Here is a 27,002-nt window from a genome sequence, read left to right on the forward strand (position 1 = left end):
TTTTTTAAGAAGAAAAACTGCAAAACTTTTTTGGAGAAATGCTTCCCGTGTTATTTGATCTAGACTCTACTGGTCGCTCAGAAAATATTAACTAAAGATATCCTTCCCTTTGAACACCATATCTCTGCAACTACACACTCCAGAGCTGGTACTGTATCACTGACTTCATAAAAAGAGCACATCCCCCACCAGCTTGACGGCCCTCAATCATATCCAGCCACAAACATCCTAGCATGGCTTATTAAGCCAGGTCTCCTGTACACACATTACATCTGGTTTATACCTAAATGCATCTCCAAACCTTTTGAGCTCTTGTTGGTTGGTAAACTCCTTGCGCCCCACTGAATACATAAAACATCATAACCATCAATGTTTACATTATGATGCCTGGTTCTTAAAAATAGTCAAAGTTGATGAACAATGTTTTTCCTGATGTTGAATTTTGAATGTGAAGATATCGGCCAGATTATCTGCCCAGAGATTGGTGAGAGAAACAAGTGTTTCAAATCTACATTTCAGTAAATATTTTGCAGCCAGATCAAATTGTTGACAGGGTATTTATCCTTTGTTGCATTACAATGCATTTAATCTTGACTTTCTTTACAGGGCTTGTATAAAAGCAGTAAAGTAGTCTATGAATATAAGATCACAGATAGTTACATTTCCTCCTCGGCAGTGTGGCGGTTGGTTTATGGCGTTTTGCCGCCCTTGTTACCTGTAGCTTCTACCCCCCAATACTGTAATTTAATGGCTTAAGTCAGCTCGTCTGAATTTTTACGAAACACCAATAACTCGCCATCTTCTAGCCCTCTAGCATGATGAATGCTAACCTGCTCTCACTGCAAGGCATCTGTCAGTTGAATTGGGTTAACTGCTTCAAACCCGGAGAGTCTTTCCATGCACTTGATCAATACTTTATCATTCTGCTCTTCCTTTTGTCCCTGACTTGGCACTACTTTCTGCTATTTATTCACATCCTGGTTATCAGTTCCACTCCCACCCCCCTTGGAAACACTTTTCCTCCTTCTTCCTAGAATACTTTATTATACAACACTCGCCACCTTCATCCATCCTGAGGAATATCTCAAGATAACTTTAAGTGCTCCGCTACAACTGAACTAGTGCAAAGTTAGACCACAAATTGTGTCCTCCTCTCCCCGACCCCAGTCAACCTTTACTGATTACATTATGCCTTCTACTACTACAAGTATAACACAATGACCATGACAGGTGGAACCCATGTTAAGATGTTATTCCAAACACAGTAATGCAATGAGCTTATGAATAACTAGCTTTTCTTTATTAAAATCTTACATTCCTGCATTCTCCAAAACGTATAACAAACAGATATAACTTTGTAATTGCACACCAAACCATGTTGCATACAGCAGTTCAGGAAAACAGTCGAACAAGCATGAATTCCATTCATTGAAAATGTGTGGAGTAAAAATATATTGACTAGGTGGGCAGATTTGTTCATTTGCTTTTGAATACGAGTCAGAAAAGAAATTCGTCACATTAAAAGACAGTTGTTTATGGCCCACCTTGAGGGAACCGAGCCATCATTTATCTACACTTGGGCCTTTCCTCGTTACACCCACAATGAAAGCTCTATAATAAGAACAAAAGGTACAGAAACAGTATTTAAGTACAATTCAAATTGTTTCTAAGTACTAGAAATAAACATTATTGGTCACGTAATGATGCCAAGCTAATTCATGTCTCATCTTAGCTGTTCCTTCATTGAGCATAAAACTGTCAGACAAGGCCATAAAAGAAGCACAATAAATGCTTCATAAAAATCACAAGTAGTGAAACAAAACCGTCTAATTTCACATCTCTGACTTTCTAACTTCAGCAGATACAAATATATATATATATACATTTTATATGGCTAAATAGTTTGTCATGAAACTCACAGAGGTTGAATTATTGATCAAAGACAACAACTGTTCCATATTGATTTACCCCTTCTGCTCTGGAAAAAGAAATCACAGTTGATTGGCTTGATACAGATGTAAAGGCAACAGGTTTCCAATATAGTAATCCCACATAGGTTTGTGACTGAAACACAGTGTGTGCGTGTGTGTGTGTGATGGGGGGGGGGTCAGAGGAGGAGGTTCATGGCCGGCGGTCGTATTCGCTGATCTTTCTTTTGATGTGTGACAGTTTGGACCGGAGATATTTACACCTCTTCTTCTTAATCTGGTAGTTTGGGGACTGCAAAACAATTCAATGTTATTCACCAAACCCCTTCTCTATTTTCAGAGGACTGTTTAGAACACTGCATTTACTGCAAACGCCTTACCTTCTTGAGAGTATTTAGTCTGGTGTATTCGTCCATGGCATCCTGAGAGTAGAGAGGTAGTGGTCAATGGCTACGCTGAAGCACCATTCCAAATTCACACTCAAATTTGATTCATGCTCTAAAACCATGACACTGATTTTTGGTGCAAAACTTCTAATTGCCATCACAATCAGAGTTGTCTGAATTTGGCAATGGCATATATAACCTTATATGCCAACATTCACTGTTATTGTATTTTCAGAGACATTAGGGGGAATCGGAATTCAGTGAGTATAAAGGACAACGAATCAAACGCATATCAGCATATGGTAAATGGTAATAGAATTGTATTTATTGCCTTTCATTCTTCAGTCTACCGACCACTCAAAGTGCTTCACACTACATGTCAACATTGACCAATTCACACATATTCACACACCGATGGCAGAGCCTTCAGGAGCAATTTAGGGTTCAGTATCTTGGGCGAGGACCCATCGACAGGCTGACCGGAGGAGCCGGTGATTGAACCACAGATCTTCCAATTAATGGACGACCTGCTCTACCTCTTGAGTCACAGCCGCCTTATATCAGTCATAGAATTCTCCTGTGGCACTTTCTGCATGTGAAGACACCCACATGGTCCACAAATCTAGCTTAAGAAACTGAGACTAAATGTAGGCTAATGCTGAGCTTAGCTTTAACACAACAACAAAAATCAAATGGTGAAGGTAGCTAAGAAGGCTAACTTTTGTCTGTAGTCCTAGATAAAGGTTAAAAAAAAATATGAAAAACTCAGAAGCAGGGAATTAGGAATCATTTTCCGATTTATGTTCTCATTACTTGACCACTTTCTTATCTTTATCTTAACCTATTTATATTTGTAATCATAAGCACACATTGTACATGAGTCCTTTGAAGAAGCGTAGACTGACTCAAACTGGCCCTGCCACACTCACCAGGAACTGTGGACTGCCCTCGGGGTGCTGGTCCAGCTCTCTGCCCAGGTCAGCCAGGTCCTGGTTTATGCTGTCCAGCTCAGCCTGCAGACTCTTGTACTCCTGGTGCTCCTGGTCAAATTCCCGTTTGTAGTTCAGACGCTCTTGCTCATCCACAATGGAAGGAAACAAACTGCAGACAAGCACATAATGACATTTGGTAATGTATTATGTGACAACTAGCCATTACTAGCAATACCCTCTATTAGATACATGTGGTTTGTGTACACAGAAGATGGATTTTTGGTAAAGAAATGCACACCAACCCCCATCAAAAACCGTTAATGCTTAAATGCAGCTTTTTCATAATCATAATTGGCAATCAGATCCACTCACACATAAAAGTGCTCCTCCTCCAGGTCATCTCCAGACTCTACACCAGTGTCATGGTCCTTCATTCTGGGCTTCAGGCCTCCCACAGAACTGCTGATGTCTGAGTCTCTGCAAGAGGAATGATCGATTTAATAATTTTGTCGACTACCATTTATTTCACCTCCATTACAGTGTTGTTTAGTGTTTCATCTGGATATGAAGCCTCAACATCTGACTTCATGCGCTACATTAACAGACATTTTGCATCATTATTTGAACATTGCATATATTTTTTATAAAATGTCTTTAAGACTTTCCTAAGTCAGTACTGTATATATTACATCTCTCTATTTTAAACATTGCACAGCTCTTTTCACTTCACTTCAATTTTATATTCATGTTTATAATAATAACAACAAGGACATAATAGCCAAGTTAAATCATGTATTCATTCATTAATAATAATTATAGAGGGGAACAGTAGTACTGTAGTAATTATAAAAATAAACATACCAAGTAAACACAATTGCACATTATTTGAAATCCAAGCAGTCTTTTTTTGCTGCTATTACACGTTATAAGCATGTGAGGTTTTTGAGTCTTTTTGTTCCTTAATCACAGTACTACCAAAAAAATCTACAAAACAAAGCTTTGGAAGAAACTTGGACTACAGCTGATCTCGACCAAAGACATTCTTAGTATATTAACACTCACACAATATTGTCAACAAATCGACTAGTTGATCTCATTAAAAATGAAGATGTGCTCATAAGTTTCTTAGAAATAAGTATTCAGCACATGGTCCTGATGAAGGTGCACCTTGCATGGTAGCTCCTGTCATCAGTGTATGAATGGGTGTGAATGGGTGAATGATGACATGTAGTGTTAAAGAGCTTTGAGTGGTCAGAAGACCAGAAAAGAGAAATACAAGTACAGTCCATTTACCATAAAAAAAAAGACAAATCGACTCAAAAAATGTTAGTCTGCTAAGAACAAAATGAGCGATTAAGAGGGGGCGGTCCTAAAACGCACCCTGACTGTGTGCCATAGCAGATCTATCTGCATGGGAGTTATGTCTTCAGATTTCTGATCGGTTCACCCTGCTAACAATACCCAAAAAGAAATACAAGTGAATATTGCATTACAAGTTTTCAGCTGTCATTGTATTTATATGTAAACATCAATCTACAAATGTGTGAATATGTTTTCTGTGAATTCACATTCAGAATATATGTTTGTGACTACTTTCTTTCTATGACTGAAAGTTTCAACATACAAGATCAGATTTCTGTCCCACAACTTCCCACATCGTATTCTATAAGTTCTCCAGTCAAGTCAATCAAGTCTACTAGCTTTTGCAATTTTAAAATATATGTATTTTTTTTATAATTTCTACAGTCTTAACTGCATTGTTAAGTGTGTGTGGTTTTTTTTTTTTTGTACATATTTTCTGCACAGGATAAACACATGTCTATTGGTTTACTTTACTGTGCTGTATGTTATTGACTTTACACTTCAAAGTCAATAACGGAGTGATGGCCATCCTATTTATCGTATTCTTCACTGTTAATATTCACATAAACAATTGCTGTCTTGTTTTACTCTGACCCATTTCATTCTTTTGCTATTTATCAATGGACATTGTCCCTTCATGTCTGTTCAGGTTAGCCGACCTTAGAAAAAGCTCAGATCACTGCCAGCAGACTGAGTTCACAAAGACCTGCAGTAAACTCATTGGGCTTCATTTCAAGATGATGCATAGCTTACCCTGGCAGGTAAAGAGGCTTGTTGTGGTCCAGCTGGTCCACATAGTCTCTGGACCCTCTCACTATGGGATTAGGGTCATTCACCAGCACCTCTGGGTCACCAGACACATTTTTCACCTGAAGCAACAGAAAAGGTCTGTCATTGGAGCTCATTCGAGTTTGACAGAAAACATGTCACTGTACAGATGGATATAGTTCCAAGCTTAGTTTTGATCAAACTTCATACAACTTGAATTTTCAAGAGGACACAGATATTTATTATTAAACTTTTATTTCCAGACACATGAGTCCAAAAAAATAATAAAAAAATACAACAACAACAAAAAACCAATACAATACGCCAAAGTCACTCATGGTTAAAAAAACATACAGACATTTGTTCCAATGTTTCCAAAAACAAGAAGAATACCTTGTGTCAGTCTGTGTTGAGTCAATTAAGGCCTTTATGATTACATTTTATGAGTTATTCTATCAACATTTAAATTTGTAGATAAAATTCCTCAACACAGCACAGAAGGTGGGAACATTACGAGTCACAAACTTATCACTCGCACTTGTCCATCTTGGAAGCTTGAGCAAGATTCTAAAAGCATCATTAAATGCCACCTGAATCTTTTTCATTTTTGCTTTACTATAGCTGCAGCACAAGTGGGCTGTATAGAGTGGAGTACAGTAGGCTCTAAAGAGAGCTGTTTTAACATCTTCTGTACACATGTGAAATTTACGTGCCAGCATATTGGCTTGTGCATACAGTTTGCAACACTGCCGCTGCACATCGTCAACATCACTTAGGTCATTCCTGATGATGTGACCCAAGTATCTAATTTTCTGCACCACATTTAGCTCTTGGCCTCCGATAAAAAACAAAGGAAAATGTAGCTTCTGATCCTCCTTGGTTTTAGCTATCATGATAACACTCTTTTTAGAGTTCAATTTGATGTCATACTGCATGCCATACTGCGAGCAGACTCTGAGCAATTGCTGTAAACCAGCACTAAGGAGACAGGACCACTAAGTCATCAGTGTATATCAGATGGTTAATAAGACTTTCCCCCCACCATACATCCTGTCTTACATGCTTTTACATTTTTAGAAAGATCATCCATAGATTAAAAAGAGCAGGTGACAGTATTCCACCTTGTCGGACGCCATTCGTCACTAGGAAGGGTGCAGGTACACTCTTACCCCATTTAGCTCGCATGGTTTGATGTGAATACCAAAAGAGCAAAATCCTAATCAAATATGGAGGGACCCCTCGCTCTAGTTTGACAAACAATTTACCATTATTAATTCGGTCAAAAGCTTTAGATGCATCCAGGAAACCCATAAATATTGTAGTGTTATGTCTCCTGTACTTACTAACAACTTCCTTCAGTGCATATATACATAAGTCTGTATTATGTGTACTTTTAAAACCAAATTGATTGTCAGTGGTTATTATCTATTCTTGAAGCCTATCTAAAGAATTTGTTCTAATACTTTAGAAAGTACGCTAGCCAGAGCAATTGGTCTGTAATTTTCAATGCTGGATATTTTACTGGTTTTATCTTTGATTACTGGCACTAATAAAACAGTCAGCATGGAGTCAGGAAGTACGCCATGCATTAACAATCCAGAAAAACACATAGCAGGTAACACTGGAGTTCTGTGGCTAGCATGCTTCAGATGTTCTGCTGTTATTTGGTCAAGGCCACATGCTTTGTTCACTGCCAATTTCCCAATGGCATACAACACTTCATCAGGTCTAATAAACACACCAGCATCATTAGGAACATCACCAATATTAAATTCATCACTCTCCACACTGTTGAAAAAATTCCTATAATGTTTACTCCACAGATCTGCAATACTGTCCGAACCAGTAGCCCCATTAATGTTGGATGTCAAGGGCATCTTAATGTTATTGGCAACCTTAACTTCTTTCCCGAAATCAGAGACATTTTTCTGCTGAAGCTTTTTGGCCATGGAGTTTGCCCTCATGGCCTGTTCATTTCTTTTAATAAAGTGCACAGCATATTTAAATCTATCATTTGCGTGTTTCTTGTGTTCACACTCTGGACCATGTCTTGCTGATAAAACCCAGTTTTTAAAAGCTTCTTTAGCCTCTATATGAAGTTTAGACACATATTCATTCCATCCTGGCCTAACATTATGCTGTTTAGCCCTTTTTTTGCAGAATGATTCACTGCCATCATTTAGACAATTCACTAGTTGATCATACATTATGCATAGATCACTATTGTGGTTTTAGTTTTTACAGTTAATGTTGCAACACAGGATTGCATCAAGTGGTATTTCAATATTACTTAAGCTCTTATCCGTTTATGAATTGTAATGCAATAAATCATCTTCTGTGAGCTTTGACCAATCTACATTACATTACATTACAGTCATTTAGCAGACACTTTTATCCAAAGCAACTTACAATAAGTGCATCAACATTGGTAATCAAAAGAACTACTAGTCACCAGAAGTCATAAGTACATCTCCTTTTCCAAACAAGCATCTAAGAGCATGAAGCAGAGCATAACTCAGAGCCAAAGTACAGTACAGAAACAAGAAAAACAGTTAGTGCTATAAGTAATACGAATACAATAAGTGCAACAAGCTAGTATGAATACAATAAGTGCTAAGTGGAAGGCTCAGGGTAGCACTTCCTGAAGAGGTGAGTTTTCAGCCTGCGCCGAAAGATGGGCAGCGACTCCGCTGTCCTGACGTCAGTGGGAAGTTCATTCCACCACTGTGGGGCCAGGACAGAAAATCTACTTTCAAGTTTTGTTCATGGTTATCATTACTGGTCAACTCAGATAGACTCTCAACATTTAATGTCATAGAGACAGGTATGTGACCTGTTGTAGCCAGCTCATACAGGATTGCTACATCCTCGAGACAGTCATGAGCATCAGCTGTACATACACAGAGATCCAGCCAAAAGGTTGTATGCCATGCTTCACTAGTATATGTGTAGCTATTTACTGACAACAGCACTTTGCTGGAAAGAACCAACAGGGAGCACCAAACAGGGAGTTATTATCTGAGATATCAGCGTTCATATCCCCCACAACAAATATACTAGTATATGCACTTTCTTTGACAAAAGAACTTATAAAAGCCAGCCTATTAACTGGAGAAAAAACTTGTTTTCTAATATGTAGATCATAAACCCCTGAATATAAACAGCACCCATTGAAATCGGATGGGAAATGTAACTCAGTAACGGTCCGAATAAGTCAATCTATATAGCTGGCTTATAACGGTTTGCCTGTGAGCAACCAGGTTCAACTTTTACTTTATTGAAATACTTCCGCCATCAAGGTCATGATTTAGACCGTTTTGAAATAATAATACAATCTTTACTGATTATTAGGCCTTAATAGTCAAAGATTATCAACTGCAATAATCAATAACTAATACGTTTTTCACTCTTTTTTGTTTGTTTTTCACTTTTTCCTGACATCCAAGCATCTACAGAGCGCCAAATGACCCTGACAAGTGGTTATGCCTAAATGTTCGAATAATGTTTTTATAAAACATGTAATATTTTCACTCTTCCTCTGCTTATATGTAGGTGTCATTATGTGCCACAAGCTGCCAGTGCCAACAGTTGTCACAGGAGTGCCACCACTAGTCACAGGAGTGTCCCCAGTAGTCAGAGTAGTGCCACTAGGCGTCAGCCAGGTGCCAATACTAGTCGGGCAGTGCCACCAGTAGTCAGAGCAGTGCCACCAGTAGTCAGAGCAGTGCCACCAGTAGTCAGAGGAGTGTGCCCCCTGGTCCGTGTACCTTTTGAAAGTCTGTTTTATGGATTATCTGTTTTTTTCTTTTGAAGAGCAAAGTAAGACAGGTAGTCCGGATGTATAAAATGTCAAAATAAAAGTCAAGGCAATAGAATGACCGTATTCAATTCAACTGTTAGTCTGTGGTGCAAGCACATACCAGGGTAACATTAGAAGAACAATTAATAAATATAAATAAATAAACGTGGGCTGATGGGAGTATGCTAGCAACAATAGTTGACTATGCGATTTGATATTCATTTATCCATGTACAAAGCAATAATCACCTTTTCGATGAATCTGTTTATTGTTTGATGCAATACAGTTCGTAATATAGTTTAATCAAAATCCTATCGTGACAACAATGGGTGTTGTCAGGAAATGTGGCTCCACCCGCTCAGCTCGGCAGCTTATTGACGGGTGCCGAACGAGTGTCGCTCGCTTGCCACAGTTGTGGCACCTGACTGACGCTTGCCGCTGAAGTGCCACTGACTAGTCACTGGGGTGCCACAGTCGTGACGCCTGACTATGAAGGCAAATCACTGTCAAAATCCGAGAGCGCAAATGAGATCCACGCGCGCGCACAAATCAAACAGCCGCGCGTGTGAGGGAATTTGTCTCGCGTTGTGATGTAAATGCGCTCGTCAGAGTAAAATACGTGCGCGGCTGTTTGATTTGCGCGCGTGCGTGAATCTCATTTGCGCTCTCGAATTTTGACAGTGATTTGCCTTCATACCTGACTGACGCTTGCCACAGACTAGCCACTGAGGTGCCAGTGCCACAAGGAGGATCTCGGCCTTGCACGCGACTCGTGGCCTCCTCGTTGACCCGGCGAATCGGCGCTCCGCTTCGTATGGAGATTCTAATGAAGAGGCTCTAACTATCTAGTGCATTATGGGAAGTGTATCCAGTGTTTTTGGATCTTGAGCCATACTCAAGGTAAACGTCAGGATGTCTGAGCTTCAGCTGCTTCCATTTTGACCACTTCAATTTTATCAATATACATCACCAAAGTAATATATCTATAATATATTTAACATCCATCTTATATATTATTGTTAGACTTTTTCACCATGTCACAATCTGACACTTCAAAATACTTTAATTACTTTACACTTTGTCATGTCAAGTGAACATATTTAGTGTATGAACGTACATGCAAAACAGAAACACATGTCCTTCAGTGGCCTGCATTCTTGAATTTTACTGTGGCTTTATTATATCTATTATTTCTAATTATATATATAATAGCTATAACAACACACCAGTTTTAGATTTAGAAACTATTATGGGCTTTTTGTTTTGTTTTGCTTGATTTCAGCAATTGTGTTAAAAAGAAAGCCATTGTTAAAATCTATCTCATACAGAAGTTTGCTTGCCTGAGGTTTCCATCAGGTTTCCTGAGGCTCCTCTACTTGCTATAGCACCTTGTGCTCTCCATAGGATAAACATTGTGCTTGTATGCAGCATTCACCTGGACCAACCAGTTCCTCTACTTCACGGTGCATGCTTGAATATCACCGATACCATCACTACCATCAACAGGAAGCCTGAGACAACGTCTCTCAGTCAGTACAACTGCTGACATGTCGCGTCTGAATGCATTGCTGGGAAAGTTCCTGGAATGAAAACTATGCAGTTATGGAATTGGTTTTCAGGTTAACACTTTCATTTGTGTCACTGTCCTCAAAACACAAACCATGAGGATGTAATTACTGGAAATGTAAGAACACAGAATTGTTCTAATGTTCTTTTGTACACCTACTCATTAGGACTTCAGTGTAGTTTAGATGTTGTTGGTTCTAATAGTTGTTGGATGAGTTTTTATTTTTAGAACACATCCTCCTGACAACACAGCACATCATGCTGCAGCTAAGAGTGGCATAACAGACCACACCCAGAAACTGCAAATGAAACCATCCCTCCTGCCCTATGTCTCGCCTGACTTGACACACACACACACACACACATATACACACACACACACACACACACACACACACACACACACACACACACACACACACACACACACATTACACTCTCTTAAAGAATGTTCCACAACAAGTAGGTAAGACTCTGTGCCCAGTTCCTTGAAGTAAAAGACATTGTGTATTTCAAGTCTCAAAAAAACATTCAAATCCAAGATTCCACGCTTTTTACAGCTGCACCATCCCATCACCTGAAAATATGTCTGACCCAGGGGTGGTTAACTGGGGTTTAATACATCAACACAGGACTGGATTGAATGTTGATTGCCCAATTGAGTGTTTAAAATGACCACTTTAAAAGTACATACTGACACTTCATGTATCATGTTTAAAACTACTATCCGTAATTAGTTGAATTGATTCTTAGTTTGTTGAATAAAGGCACATTAAGTTGATCCAGGCTTTTGCTCTCACACAAAAAACTCACTCAGATGCCAAACACACACACACCCACTCACCCACTCCCCGACGCTGTTGTGGGGACCATTATTGACATCCTTCACTTCCTCCCAGAGTATGCGATCCTGGCCCCAGCGCCTGATGTTGGTGCGAGTCTTGACTGCAAACACCAGCAGGATGATGAGGGCCACAAACACCAGGAAGCCCAGGACGATAGCTATGGCCTGCAAGAACAACAGGATTCCACGTCAGCGGGCCAAAATCACATCCACTAAGATAAATAGTAAATAACATGTCTGGATGTGGGAGCTAACACACGACTCAAACTTATCAAGATTGGATCTGAGTCCACAGAGCAAACAGGATAGCTCCAAACCACAGGCTCCATGTTAAAGGGTCAGTTCACCTCCAAAATTACAAACTTATGCTAATAAGTAAGTAAGGTAAACATTGGAAATGCTGCAGTAGAACACAGAATAATCTGTTGGTAAATGGTCAGCAATGTTAAAGTGAAAGTGAAAAGCAAGCGTATCCCACCTCTTGAGGCTCCACCACACAGTAATGGTAGAGGTACTGGTTGAGGAAGATGCCCTGGGCCTGGCTCTGGGTCTGATACTGGGCACACAGTTGCTGGACCTGGCTGTATTGGACAGACCCTGTGGCCTGGGCTGTTGGGTTCACCGACACCAGGTACACGATAGTAGCGATGATCATTAGAAATGCCAAGATGGCACAGATGATGATGGTTGCTAGGTAGAACTTTGGTGAGCGGGCAGCATTTTGCCTCGAAACGACCAACACGAATATGATGAGCACAGCTATGAAGGTCAAGGCAGAGATGGCGATGATGAAGCCTTTGCCGGTTGCGGGACTCATTTCTGTTCCTCCATAGCCATAGGAGCCACCAATGCCGCCACCAGAGCCGCCTCCATATGTGTTGCCATAACCGAGAGAGCCACCGTATGATCCACCGTATGAGCCACCGTATGATCCACCGTATGAGCTGCCAAAACCTGGCACCAAGCTAGAACCACCTCCCAGACCCATGAGGCTCATGTCGTAGTCCCAGGCCAGTGTGGAGGCCACACAGGCAAACATAGCCACACACATGATGATGATGATGATACTTAATATCTTCATTACTCCAGGTGGTGAAGTCCAGCGGTAGAAGTGAAGCATCTTCACTCCTTGGTAGTAGGAAAAGGCTGGGTTGGACTTGAGCTCACTGTGCCTGTGTCTGCTGCTATGGCTGCAATAGAAGAGAACAGTGGAGCAGTTTAACACTCAACTCTGTGGAGTGCTCTGTAAGCTCTAACGTATGGCATGATAAACACTAACACTAAATCCTGATGTACAAAGACGCCTACAGTGGCCCTGAGGGTCAAAACACCACGACATTTCACAAAACAACATTACAGATAAAAACTGATCTTCAACCAGTGACATCAGAAGTGCCTTTTATCAGAACTGCTGGAGCTGGACAGATGTTTGGAAACTGAACTATGGCCACTTTGTTAAAAGAGAGTAATGTGAATGCTTTGTGAACTGAACCCACGCAGAACAACAGGTGACATCAGCTCAAAAGCAATATTAAAAAAAGCTGAGAAGCACTTTTTTAATGAACAACGTATTGAAAGATCTACCACCAGAGCTTCAGTGGCCCTAAGCCTTAAGTTATGACGCTCGACCCTCCTGCACCTCTTTTGGACGTGTCGGGTCCACTTGACTGGCTAACGAGTCACGTCACCCCCAAATGACTAGCAACTACCAATGTTTACTTTTAGTTTTACACTGGACACATATAGCAGTGTCCTGGACGAAGGTCCTGTGTTTGTTTGACCCATCCACCTCCCCTCCTGTCCACCCGGTGTGGACTGTCTGATCTTTATACTATGGCAGGTCTTCTGACTGTCTAATAGTGCTGCGGGTGGGTTTACGTTAGAGTTAATTGAAAGGTATCAGCAGGGCACTGACCAGGTTGTCCCTTTAAACAAATGTGCTGCTCAGCTAATACAGAGGTACCTGCCCTGAAGAGTAAAACGATATATATATATATATATAGTATATAGATATATACTATAGATATATATAGTATAGATATACGAGACATGAGGAGGACAGAGCAGTAGTGAGGGATACATGTAGGTCAACTTACTGTTTGCCACCACTTGGCTTGTGCCCTGTGGATTTGTGTTTGTTGATCGGCATACTGAAATCCAACTGGAGCTCACCCTGATAAAAAAAACATAAGAAACGTGACTTTTATATTATAATCAATATCAGTGTCCGATCAACTTCCTTGTGGTGCCAGAATGCAGCGGCCATCCATTGTGATATCCATCAGTACAGGAGCATCTGATGCTAATATTCAGACTTCTGTAACAACCCCAGCAACACTATCTCAAATATATACAGCTACTATTTGGTACCACTGAAAAGATGATGCAGGTAACTGAAACTGATTTAGATGACCTATCAAAGAGTTTATGTTGTTGTTATGTTGTGCAGACTTTTCAAATAAATTAGCATTTGAAACTGTATTCGATTTTTGTTTGTTTTTCCAATACATGTGCCAATAGGACAAGTTTTGGTATCGATACCAAAACAACATTGAAAAATGTAAAAATGTTTTCCTACAAAAGCTTTTTTTCTCACAAAAGAAGTCAAATTGATCAAATGTTATGTGAAACACTGCTCAAATTGTTTTATTACTATGTGCTATGGACACATTTCTGTTATTACTAAAAAAGTATCAAAGTTAAAAATGGAAACCAACATGTAAACATTCTGGTAATTACTGTTTTCATGTTAAATTGTGATACTTATATGTGGGAAGATAAAGTACCATATGCACATTTAATGTAGAGTGTGATTAATAGCTTGCTTCATTCAAATCAAATCAAATCAAATGTTCATATCTACCTTCAGCAGGAAGAGAAGAGGAGGCCTGCTGGTTTCTTGGGATTCCGGTTTGTTTGTGGTGAAGCACAGCAGCAGCAGCAGCAGCAGCAGTGGGTGGAGATATTGGAGCACACACTGAGACCGTCTATGTTCACAAACAGAGCAGTTGAAAGTCAAACAACAGTCTAATAACAGTGTCTAGTGAAACTAGACTATTCAATAGTTACATTCTAAATCATTTCAAGTTACAAAGCGGAGTCCACACAACAGGGAAATAAACAAATCAAATATCTATGACGCACATTTGAAAGAAAGCCTTTGAAAATAGCCATGTATGACGTCATCGGTAAAAGATGAGCAAGTAAAGAAAGAGAGCTTTAACAGACATTTGTGAAAACAGAACGCAGCGAACTGCTCAACCAAGTAAGACTGTCTTTAAAAATGACGTTACTTAACCTGCTATTTTTACACGAATTCAATTGTTCGTAAAGCTCGTTGGGGCTTGAATGTGTAGATACTCACAACAGAAGGAAAAACAGTTCCTCCGGCTCTCACTACGCTCTCTATCTCCGCTAATAATTGTGAAATTGACCCACCTGGTATCATGAACGTGTGATCCTGATGAGGACAGTACGCTGACGTGATGAATACAAACCACACACTAGGCGCGCGCTACACTGCGCGCTCAGACAGTACAAAGAGACGCGCCTACAGGTGTGTGTTGATCACGTGGGCTCCTCCCCGTACAGGACTAACCTGTCCTCTCTCCTCTCGGCTGTCATAAGAGCACCGCCTGCTCCTCTTTCTTTCGCTGCAGGGTATTTAAAAGCTCGGTGAGAGTTTTAACTAAACTAAAGTCGAAGTCAAAGTGTAATTAAATGTAAAGTTTATTTTTAGCTTGTACGCCAATACTGTTGTTTCATTATCAATATCGAAATAGCCTAGATGTACATACATTAATTTTCTTCAGTATCAGTACTTTGTTTTAAAATCAATTTTAGAAAATAATTGTACAAAATTGTACAGTCAATTATTTTTGGAACTGTTAGAAATCCTATTAGACACTAATTAAAGTTAGTTGTTTAAAAAAATAAGTTTTACTCGGTCAATGCTGCTTTTGAGTGTGACAAATAAGAAAGAAGTCTTACTTGCTCATTAACATTTTTTAATATAAGCTAAATATGAAAAATAACTTGAGACACTAAAAACTGTCGTGCTAGTCCGGCCTGCAGCTAAACAAAATCTACAGGAAAACATGTTGCTACACCTGATACTGGAGCCTTTAAAAGAAACACACCTCAACAAAACCAGTCCTCCAGGCTGTAAGCCGGCTGAGCCACAACAGCAGACATTTTAGAAGGGTGACAGAGTCAGAAATGGAGTTATGCATGCAGGTCACTCTAGGTGGAAAGGATACTTAGTGTTGCTGTTGTTATAATTTCTTTGATAAACCAGAATGGTCCATAATAATGGTTAACCAGGTCTATCATATACATATTCATTTATCAATCAGACTATAGTCTTACTCAAGAAAATATGTACTTATGTTACACATTTGTTATGCAAATTCATATTTCTACCAAGGATAAATCAACAAGGATCTACAATAAATAAGACAAAATGTAATTATTGTAATGGTAATTTTTTACGTAGTATATATTTCTACTCAGTATATTGCATTCAAGTAATTTTGCTCTGAACTTTGTTGAACTTCACCGTGTCTCTGTTGTGCAGAAGAAGGATTCTCCATCTCTGTTCACATAGATAACTAACTGTGTTGTATGAGAATGTTCCAGCGCCAAGGCCTTTGGGCTGCTGGTTTTGGTTGCTGTTTGTTTTTGAATGTTGTTCCTATCAGTCTGAGACCGAGATGTCTGTAACATCGGCCATCGGCCCCCACCTTTGCTCATTCTGTATAAAGAAAGCTTGTTCACTTTGTTCTTGGTTCTTCCTCACTGAGACTGTACGCATTCTGTTGTGATGATTGAACCTTCTCTGCGCAGAGAATAAATACTTAAAAGACAACCTGGTTTTTGGTATTATGTATTTCAGCATTAGAAGACTCACGCAAAGCGGGTATAGGAATATTTTCCACCACATTATGAAAATATGACTTTGTTGTGATTGTACTGTTTTTGTAAAGGTTTAACTTCATGAACTACTCTCATCTAGTAGCACTGCGCTGGGCTAACAGCGGTTAGATGTAACAGTGAATGGCAGATCTAACAGAAGTTACTCAAAAAGGACATTAAAGATGTAAAATTTAATTTGTAAAGTTTATAAAAAAGAGCTTCTTTGTAAAGCAGTATGACATATGATACAAAACAATAACACACACATATATCAACCAATCAAACAATGTACAAGTTAGTTCACAAAAGGAGTAACCAAAGCTATTTAAAAAGGGTTAGGGACAGTTCACACCAACTCACAGCAGAAATGCAACATAAAGAACACCACCAGCACACAGTGAGCGTTATAACCAGCTTAACCTCCACAGTAGAACACATGCAGCAAATAAAAGTATATCTGACCATAAACTGTTAAACTAACTAACGTGTGCTGATAGCTGTCTCCTGCAGACCTATGACTCTAATCATAGCCTCCATTAACATGACTCAGCATTATCTACATCAGCCTCAGATCAATCTATTCAGGCAGTGTCTGGTGAGCCAGTGAGATCCTGCTTTTAAAAGGAACAGTCAGACGTTTAAGACAAAATGTGCTTTGTCTTACCCACGCTGATTAAAAGATCATTTCAATTTGTGTTTAAATGTTTATGGTTTACTTCATAGTTGACAGCAGACGCAAGCATCATATTAGGTGTTTAAAAACATAATTTTCTTGACATGAATTCCAGGTGTGTTAATGAAAGTTTTAACTGCAGTGTTTGTTGCTGTTGTTTAATCCATGACTTTGTTGTACTCCTGAATCTTCTGCTTGATATGAGAGAGCTTGTTCTTTAGGTACTCACACCTGTCCCTTTTTTCCAAATACGTTGGATCCTGGCAAGAAAAACAGAAATACATGTTTTTAAATGTTTCGCTTTCTTTCCTAGTGATAGTCAACATCAAGGAATTTAATTGGTGGGTTACTGCATGGCGAATACATTAACACATACAACCCAGTACAATACATGTTTACTTCTTAGTTTTCAGCAAACCAGAAGAAAGAACATTTTGGTGATGGTGCTGACTTTATTATAACAGAAAGCCATTTAGAAGTCATATCAAAATCCCATGCCAGAACATAGGAACAACCTTGTGTTAAAGTGAAGCCAAAGCTTCATGTGTTAAAGCTGCATTCTCTCTAGTGTCCACCAGGGAGCGACTCCTCTGGTTGTATAGAAGTCTATGAGAAAATGACTCTACTTCTCTCTTGATTTATTACCTCAGTAAACATTGTAAACATGAGTTTATGGTCTCATAGTTTCAAGTCTTCTTCAATACAGCATGATGTTCATTTAGTACATTATGGTCCATTTAGAGTCAAACAGACCATAAAGCAGGGTATGCTTTAGGACGGGGCTACACAGTGATTGACAGGACTCTACCACTACCAGAGACATATATGGCTCCGTCTCTCCTCTGCAGTCCAAATATGGTCACTTCCGTTCACTGCTTGTAAAAAGCAAAAATGACGCTGACCTTAATCCAAGATGGCGACGGTCAAAACGCCAAACTCTAGGCTTCAAATCGTCAGTCCACAAATGAATGGGTGATGCAACAACGACTACGTCCACCTCCTATATGCAGTCTATCGTTTGTACTGATTAAAAGGGACATTTCACTGATTTTGCATTACACCAATACAATTGAAGGAATGAAGAGATGGATTAGAACAAGAAATATTCAAATTGAATCAGCAAGCTGACTTTTTGTTCCTTGTCAAGTCCCAAAACCCTGGATCCTACAATTCCCACAATTCAACTAGATAGCGTCTCTAAACCCAATGGCTTCTTTCAGGCTCCACAGCCTCAGTTTGTAACACTGATGCTGAATCCCTAGTGGTCTCTCTCATTTTTAAAAAACGTATTTCAGGAGGAGGATACTTGTTTAGTTTCTTCTGTGGCTTTAGAGGAGCTTTATGAAATTTGAGAAAAGAACTCTGATGATGTCATTAGCGTTATTTTGGAGACTACACATTTATCAAGCTTGAAAGATGTGGGTGTTTAACAGGTAGGAGGGATCTCATACAGGATGCTTATGGGCTGAGAGACCAAACGTCTGAATATCTTGGCCTCCGTTTAGATCCTTCCTTTTTCCATTTCTGTCTCATGCAATTCCCCCTAATTCATGGAGGTCCAATACAAAAATGTAATATAAGTAGAATTCTATTATTAATAACTTCTCAATGAAAACCAGTGGGGAAACGGAATTATCTCAGTGACGAATCATCAATTACATTTCATGATGTATACTTACAGCTTTCTTCCTTTGGTATTCCATTAAAATGCCACCGATCCGCTCCTTTTCCTGAAACACAATTAGAATGTTATATATACAGGGTGCATTCAAGTGTGTCCCTGTGAGTGTGTGTGTGTGTGTGTGTGTGTGTGTGTGTGTGTGTGTGTGTGTGTGTGTGTGTGTGTGCGGACAGGCGTGAGGGTTGTACCATTTGGCTGGAAGGCCGGGAGGGAAGGTTCTGCATAATCTCGTCCATCTCTTCAAACTTCTTGGCCATGGCCTGAACCTCAACATGCAGCTCCTTGTACTCAGCGTACTGGTCATTGAATACAGCCTTGTACTGGTCCCTCTGCTCGTCTGAGCGGATGCTGGGGTACTTCCTGTGGGAACAGGACAGGAGACAACATATTGTCTTGGCTGCTGGCTACATTCAAACTACAGCTGAATTTCTCTCAGACACCTGGCAGCAGTTTGTAAGGACGATAATATCCATTGAAAAGTCCCATGAAATGACCCAAACCAACAATGTGTCCATCTCCCCATACTTTCTGACCTTCCTGGCCTGTCTGTGTCTCTTAGCCCCAAACTCTACGGTACACAACATGTCAGGCTTTAGATTAAACACAATACTTGGTAGTAGGGTAGACTCATTGTTGGTTTGGCTATGCGTTTGGCTACATGTTCTGGTGTGTGAAGGAAGTTCACAAATTGCCACAACCTCAAGTCCAAAATAAGTCATTAAGGGACAACTTTAACTTTTGGAACTACTAACATTAACAGAGGTTGCATTGACTTGTACAGTGAGTTAAAGCTCTACTCAGTAAAACAGAGTATGGGATGAAGGTAAATTATAACACTGTCATGATGTGTTCAAACATAATCTTGTAAAATTTCTCATCTCAATGATGAGTTTTATTGTTTCTTTCACATACATACATCATACATCAAACAAGGCGTGTGTTCAACAGGTGAATAAAATGGATTTATATAAATACTAACATTTATAAATTAATAACATTACATTACAGTCATTTAGCAGACGCTTTTATCCAAAGCGACTTACAATTCAGTATCTATCTACACACCGTAGACACAGCTACGGGAGCAATTTTGGGGTTAGGCGTCTTGCTCAAGGACACATTGACATGAGACTAGTAGAGCAGGAGCCGGGGATCGAACCACCGACCTTCTGATTGAAAGGCGGCCCTGCTCTCCACTTAGCCACAGTCACGCTTAATAAGTAAGCAAGCTTTGTTGACTTTGAAGTGGGAGAACCACATAACAGTGGACAAGGTCCTAATGGTTGGACATTTAAATCTTCATATTAATGACACTACATGTAAATAAAATCAGTGAAGATCAGATTACTGCAGAAGCTCAAAGTTATATTTCTGCCACAAACATGAAAGCCACAAGCCTGAGCATCATATTTGACTTTAAACTATGGGTTACCACCACATAATTAGAATATGTTTAATCAAGAACCTTCCTACTATAATTCATTAGTATGTCGGATATGTACATTCAAAATACATAACAGGTTGAATTTGAGCCTTCCTCTCCAGGGTGTCTGAATACAGCAATGCATGTTTGGAAATGTAACTAAAAAGGGTTATACTCACGCCACATAGTCAGCTATAATGACAGGTTTGGGGATGTGTCCGGCTGGAATGTGACCTCTGAGAATCTCTGGCTCCAGCGTCATCAGAGGAGCAGCTGCAGAGTAGTTAGTAGAGTCCATGATGTCTGGCTGGATAGTGGGGAGAGGAGTCTGCTCCGAGACCCTGGAGGCTGGACCCAGCTACAGCAGGTAAACAGTCATGTGTTCACATCATGTACACCATGTGCAATCCAATGTCTGCTCAGACAAAAGCAATCCTTGACACTTACTATAGACAGAGGGACTGATGATCCAATAGTTTTCATCTAGGTTTATGGGAAGAAGAGAAGGGGAGTGATTAGATGTTCAAACTGAGTCCTCCCAGTGAGACTACTCTCACGCTTTCTTTTGTGAAGTTCAGAACATGTCAGCAAAATGTGAATAGAAATTCATGTACGTGTGCGTGTGTGTCAGACCTCAAGCGCCAGCGCCTCCTTCCTCATCCTGGCTGCTTCATGCCTCCACAGCTTCAGACACACTCCTGCACTAATGAAGTAGAGCACCATGGTGATGAAGAGGAAGACGATGGCTGCTGTCTGGCCAGCCTCGGTGCGACAAAATGCCCCATTTACTCCGTTATTGAAGACCGGTACATTGCATAGCCCCCCTCGTGTGGTGTCCCTCACATACACTATCCCAGCTGCTAAATACAGCATTGCCAAGACCAGGTTGATGGAACACTCTGTGAGCGGCCACCAAGAAGAGTCTAGAAGGATGGCTCTGTAGTATAAGCTCATGCCAAGAACGACCAGAATAACAGTCACTATCCATGCAAGACCAGCCACCACAAGGACAAAAGGTGTCTTGGGGCCTGAGTAGGAACCGCCCCCATATCCACCAGCACCTCCACCGAGCCCCCCAAACAGCTGCGGCTGGGAGTATCCATACATATTGAACCACTCGTTGTCCTTATGAACATAGGCACAGACGCAGGCGAACACTGCAGCTCCCAACAGCAGCTCCACACAGCCCAGGATCCTCAGCAGGCCAGCCCAGGACTTCATGTAGGCGTAGCGCTGTTGGTACTCCTCCACCTGCTCCTGGTAGGTCAGGGCTGAGAGATTGGTGGGCACTGCTGATGCAGAGTCGAGGGCTTCGCTACCCAGCAGCAGCCCGTCTCGCTCCTTCTGAGAGGTGTAGCTGCCCCCAGAGCCGCCGTAGGGGTCCCGATAGGACCCTAGAAGGGACGGAGATGGAGGGGCGGAGTTGGGGGGTGAGCAGGGGACTCCTGCCGTAGTGTGGCAGCTGGCGCTCTTACTGGATGAGGGGGCAGTGGTGTATGGGGCAGGTAAAGGTGGTGGAGGAGGGGGGGGGATGCCATTGCTGCCACGTTTGCCGCTATTGCCACGGAAGAAGTTCTTGACGGAGGTGGGGATGAAGCGGCGGACTGGCTTAATGTCCATGACGTCAGAGTCATCCTCCATTGGCTCATCATCGCTGGGGGGGTACAAGGATTCAGGCCCAACAGCTGGCTGTTCAGGTAGAGGGGGAGGAGGAAGGGGGTCCAAGCTTACAGCCGGCGCTATTTCATGCAAGGGATTCGGGGGCATAGGAAAATCCTGGTCCTGCCACAAGGAGCCCACAGGGACCTGGTCATAGTGTGGGATTCCTCGCACCCGGTCGAACCTGGGGACAGAACCAACCCCGCCTGAAGACATCGGGACATGGACTCTGTGCTCGCTACAGAGAGAAACACACAGGATTAAAACACATGGACCTACAGGGATTTAAAATGATAACTCAAGGTTATTAAAACTTGGTTCTTATTTTCGTAGCTTTGGACATCATTTATTTTGGTTATAATAACATTTTACTCGCCAATATCATTGCTGAAATCTAGGAACAAAGCAACATCACTACAACAAAGTCTGATGGGGTAACAAACACATGCAGTCGGAATCAAACCAAATCAGTTTTTACCGAGAGCAGCCTAAAAGCTTCCCAGGATCAGGAACAAAAATGACTGTGGGACATGACACTTTATTTTTATCTCAAACTAATGCAGTGCCTGTTCAGAACAGATATTAACATATAATCTCCAATATCATAGAAACTACGTTCCTTCCGTGAAAGCTTACATCAACTGAGCTGTCTGTGTGCACACAGTCACGGCTTTATGTATTTATATTTAAAAAGAAGTTCCACTATAGCAAAACTACATGCAGAGGTTTCATTCTGAGTTGAAGGTGACGATGCTGTGTAATATTTAAATGTGAGGGGCGGGGGCAAAAGAAGTGACTGACACACATAACACAACATGATTCTAGATAATCCTGAGTAAATGCAGGATAACCACAGCTTCACCCGGCTTCATCTTAAATAAGCTGCTGGAAGTATCAAAAAAGCTCAAAGATATCCGCATACTTAAATCTATGCAGAGAACACTGTGTGTTCAGCTTTCAGTCTAAAGGACCTTCATCACAGCTACACACTTATATCCAACCAGGATTTAGATTCTCACACACAGGAAACCTGCTCAAATGGAGCCAATGGGGACGCTTCCCTGAGAGAAAACCCGCCCACACTAGAAAGGGGAAAGGGGGGCCCGCCCCTGACTCTAAAGGTATACAAACCACTTCTTCTCCACATTTCACCGAGATATGTGCTGCAAAAGTGAGAGCGAGCAGAGCTCGTCATGTGTCAGCAAAAATGCAGCATTTGAGACTCGTAGCGGTAGATTCCAACAAAAGTGTTTCTTTTGTCCACAACTTCACGTTTTTTGATACAGGTGTGTGGATGTTGTGTTGTGTTTGTGGAGGAGAAAAAAAATCTACAAGTATACAACTCCTGAAAGGTTTTTTTCTGTGACGTCTAATATTCACACGTGTGACTATTTTCTACAACTACAAATTCCACTGTCACAGGTGCTCAGGTGTTTTGCTCCAAAAACTGCCTTCATAATAATATCCCCGCCCCATCTCGAGCAAGGGTAGATCTGATGAAAAATGCATGTGTAAAATGATTGCTTAGATATACGCTTATGACAAATTATTCTTACAGCTGCAACGGAAACGGACTTGAGAGCAGTTGAAATATAAATAGCCTAGGCTTCAACATTTCAAAGCATAAAGTAGGGCTGAACCAAATACCTTGACGCTTCATTCATAATGTTGACATTCTAATAGTTAAATAGTTGTAGAATTAGTTTGCAGTGGTGGCTGCAGAGGGTTTAGCCTTTCAGAAACATTTTCACTGAGCTAAAAAAACTAAAAACGGGTAGGTCCCCAGCATGCACCTGTAATAATAATAATAATAATAATAACAATAATAACAATGATGGGATGGTATAGCAGCAAAATCAGAGTCAGAATCAATCTACCAGCACCATGAATGACACTAAGCAGCTTCTTGAGCAGTGTGTTGCAGTGTGACATGTCTCAGGCCTCCAGTCTGTATGGATTAACCTGCTGTGCTTTGCTACCAGTGCTTTTACGTACGCTGCACGTGATTAGAAGATATTCATGCTGTTATTTAACTGCTCCCAGCTGAAAGAGTAAGGCTGTAACCATAACTTTCCCAAGGCGATGAATACAATATCTTCTATTCATAAGAACACAGCTAAGCAACACATTCACTTAATACACAAACGCAATCATGTCTAAGTCAACAATGTTGAAGTAGTACAGGCCTCTGAAATCTCTTCATCTGTCAACATGCAAAAGAGAAAGAGGAATGATTCATTCTTTTCAAACATCACCCACAGTCTCTCAGCCTGTAGGCTGATACATTATTACCTTATTATTTGCAGCTTCTACTTTCTGGTAATATCTTTTCTCCAAACACATATTTAGGATATTTCACAGATTTTATTCCCCAGGGGTGCAAACAAGAAGAATAAAGCTAGCGTCCATGCATCACACTTGTCTTCCTATCATTGTGGTACCAAACTGTCCTCATGTGTTTTCATGTACAGCATCTTGTCTACCAGCAGCAAGACTCTTTATAGAAGAAAGAAGGAAGAAGATGTAGAGTAAATGCTTGTGTCTGATTGGCTTTTCCTGTAAACATACTGTACATGTGAACAGATGTTCACATGTACAGTATGCATTCACCTCTGTATTAGTGGTGGAGACCGAAACCACAGAGACAGATACCTCCAAAGCTGGATAAATAAAAGCAGAACTACATGTACGGATATCACGAGAGGTGAGTAAACAATGAGACACATTCGCAAACTGTCTATGCTTTCAGTTGGGACAATGTCAAGCTTAAATATTCTATGTGTACAGTGTACCATGGGTGTGTAGAAGAAGGGCCGATCGTGCAGGTGACAAAATTAGTTATTGCCTCAGAAAACTGTCATGTACTAATTTTTTAACCATGATGCAACAGGAAAGAGATAATGGAGAATTTGTCTCGTGAATTGGCAAGCTGAGCAAATGTCTTCCAAGGTTAGTCCTCCATTCCATCAAAAACAAAGGACACTTTGGATGATCGGACCGTGTCTCTGGCTAGTCTGGTTGAAGACCTTGAATAGCTGCCCACAATTTATGAAGGCTGCTGCCTTTTACAGAAAAAAGCCCTTTTTCTGTTATCAATCTTAGCGTGCACTGTGCAGAGCCCACAACACACTGCTTCTCAGTCATGTGTTTATCAGAGAGAGCAAAGAAAAGCAGAAGATCACAACAATACATTTTCTGTTTTTCAGTGACGTGATGACAAGCAAATGGGAAAACTCAAGTAATATTTGGGTCGAACAAGAAAATCATAGGTAACTTTAATGATTCATGTGTGAGACTGACCCACCATATAAGTAGTGCTCAAACAATAGTGGGCACAACATGACATCTGGACATAAAAATGTGTCTACTCCATAACATATTTAAAAAATGAAAAAACATTAGAGTTCATGCATTTTTTGCAAATTATGAATTTAAGGACAAACCCCCTCCACCTGATTTCCATATTCATTTTTGACCAAAAGTAATGAAATTGTGGATACCCTTGATTGTTATCATTCTGATAATTAGAGAATCATTTATTATGTTGTTGTGATGTTATGAAGAAGATATTTGTGCTTTAGGTTGAGTTCACTTTGAGGGTCTCTGTCTCCTGGACGGTGTGTCACTGTGGTGAATCACTCTCTCACATACAGTAGGTCAGCATGTAAATTGTAAATTAAGCAGTGTGAGAAGGAGACATCCCTCTGGTTAAAGGAGGAGTCATGCCTACAGTAACAGGTAGACAACAGGTAGGCAACAGGTAGACAACAGGTAGGCAACAGGTAGGCGTTAGGAAAGTTTACATGAAGGGTCACGAGCCAAACCAGCTCAGCTCATAACAGTGTGTCAGCATACCGCACAAGTATAGAAGGCTTTCTTTGAGCTCATTCGTTACACCGTTTACCGTTGTTGTCCAAACATGAACTGAAGCTGAATTCACGTGTGTACAAAGTGCTAACGTTAGTAAACGTCGTCCTGCATGTGACGTTAGCCACTTCCACTGTAACGCGGTAGAAATGTTCAATTATAAATAAAAACAGCTTATATTGAGATAAACAACACATTACACATACGTTGATCCACGTTTATACGTTAAAATCTAAGTTCCTGTCATCATAAGAGTAAATGACACAGTTCGAGATTTGGACACGGACTCACCTGCTGATGATTCTCCGTGAAAAGTGTGTAGACACGTCCCGTGGGTTCCCCTCCCTCTGTTCTTCCACACTCTCGCACTGATCTCAGGTCAGACTTCACTATGAACTCCGGGTTCACTGAGGTTACTCAGCAGGAAAGAAAACTGATCCCAGATCCCCTCCACGGTGAAACTCACCTGGCCAGTCTGACCAGTCTCACGACGCGTTCACTGCCTCCTCTCACCTCACGACGCGTTCACGTCTCCTCTCACGTCATGACGCGTTCACTGTCTCCTCTCACCTCACGATGCGTTCATTGTCTCCTCTCACGTCCGACCTCCCACGCTCCCAATGTGATTTCTGTTTCTATTATACCTGTAATATGTACATTTACACATTTAACTAGTATTGTCCAGTGTGTTTGATGCACGCAATATTTCCCTTCTTCTTCTTCTTCTTCTTCTTCTTCTTCTTCTTCTTCTTCTTCTTCTTCTTCTTCTACACATTACATTACATGAATGTGAACATTGTGTGTGTGAGTGAAAGAAACCTATTTTGATATTTCAATAATGTCAACATACAGAGTGTGTAAGAAGTACTTAGATATACTTAAGTAAAGGTATTAATACTACAGTGTAAAAAGTAAAAGTATTGTCATCCAGATATACTTAAAGAAATAAAAGTAAAAGTTAATTATGCTTAATAAAATATATTATATCATTGGATTATAATTATTGATGCATTCATTATTTTGCTAATTTAATCCTTTCCTCTATCCTGACTGATCACACGGAACCTGGCTTGAGTAACGTTTTTTGACTCATTTATGACCTTAGAGTCTGCTGTTAAGTTCTTTGCCTGTTGGTTGAGTGCTGATAATATACTGCTGGGTAGTTTAACCATAGACTGTATATAAGAAGTAATACTAATA

General features: G+C 40.6%; 1 protein-coding gene across 1 annotated transcript; it reads right to left on the reverse strand.

The window, feature by feature from the left end:
- Positions 1 to 1,952: 1,952 nt before the first annotated feature.
- LOC137867169 (uncharacterized) lies at positions 1,953 to 26,256 on the reverse strand. Its single transcript, XM_068703620.1, has 17 exons — positions 26,094 to 26,256; positions 20,910 to 22,173; positions 20,724 to 20,759; positions 20,456 to 20,634; positions 19,042 to 19,213; positions 18,852 to 18,902; positions 17,333 to 17,432; positions 15,184 to 15,238; positions 14,449 to 14,572; positions 13,682 to 13,758; positions 12,064 to 12,775; positions 11,586 to 11,750; positions 5,362 to 5,477; positions 3,619 to 3,723; positions 3,244 to 3,415; positions 2,309 to 2,350; positions 1,953 to 2,220 (listed from the first exon to the last, which is right to left on the reverse strand). The coding sequence occupies exons 2-17, from the start codon at positions 22,149 to 22,151 to the stop codon at positions 2,122 to 2,124; spliced, it is 3,447 nt and encodes a 1,148-aa protein (XP_068559721.1). The 5' UTR covers positions 22,152 to 22,173; positions 26,094 to 26,256; the 3' UTR covers positions 1,953 to 2,121.
- Between the last annotated feature and the right edge of the window lie 746 nt (positions 26,257 to 27,002).

The sequence above is a fragment of the Cebidichthys violaceus genome, unplaced genomic scaffold (genome assembly GCF_023349555.1).
Source record: "Cebidichthys violaceus isolate CVI_PGR_0920_01 unplaced genomic scaffold, fCebVio1.0.p SCAF_9, whole genome shotgun sequence".
Classification (NCBI taxonomy): domain Eukaryota; kingdom Metazoa; phylum Chordata; class Actinopteri; order Perciformes; family Stichaeidae; genus Cebidichthys; species Cebidichthys violaceus.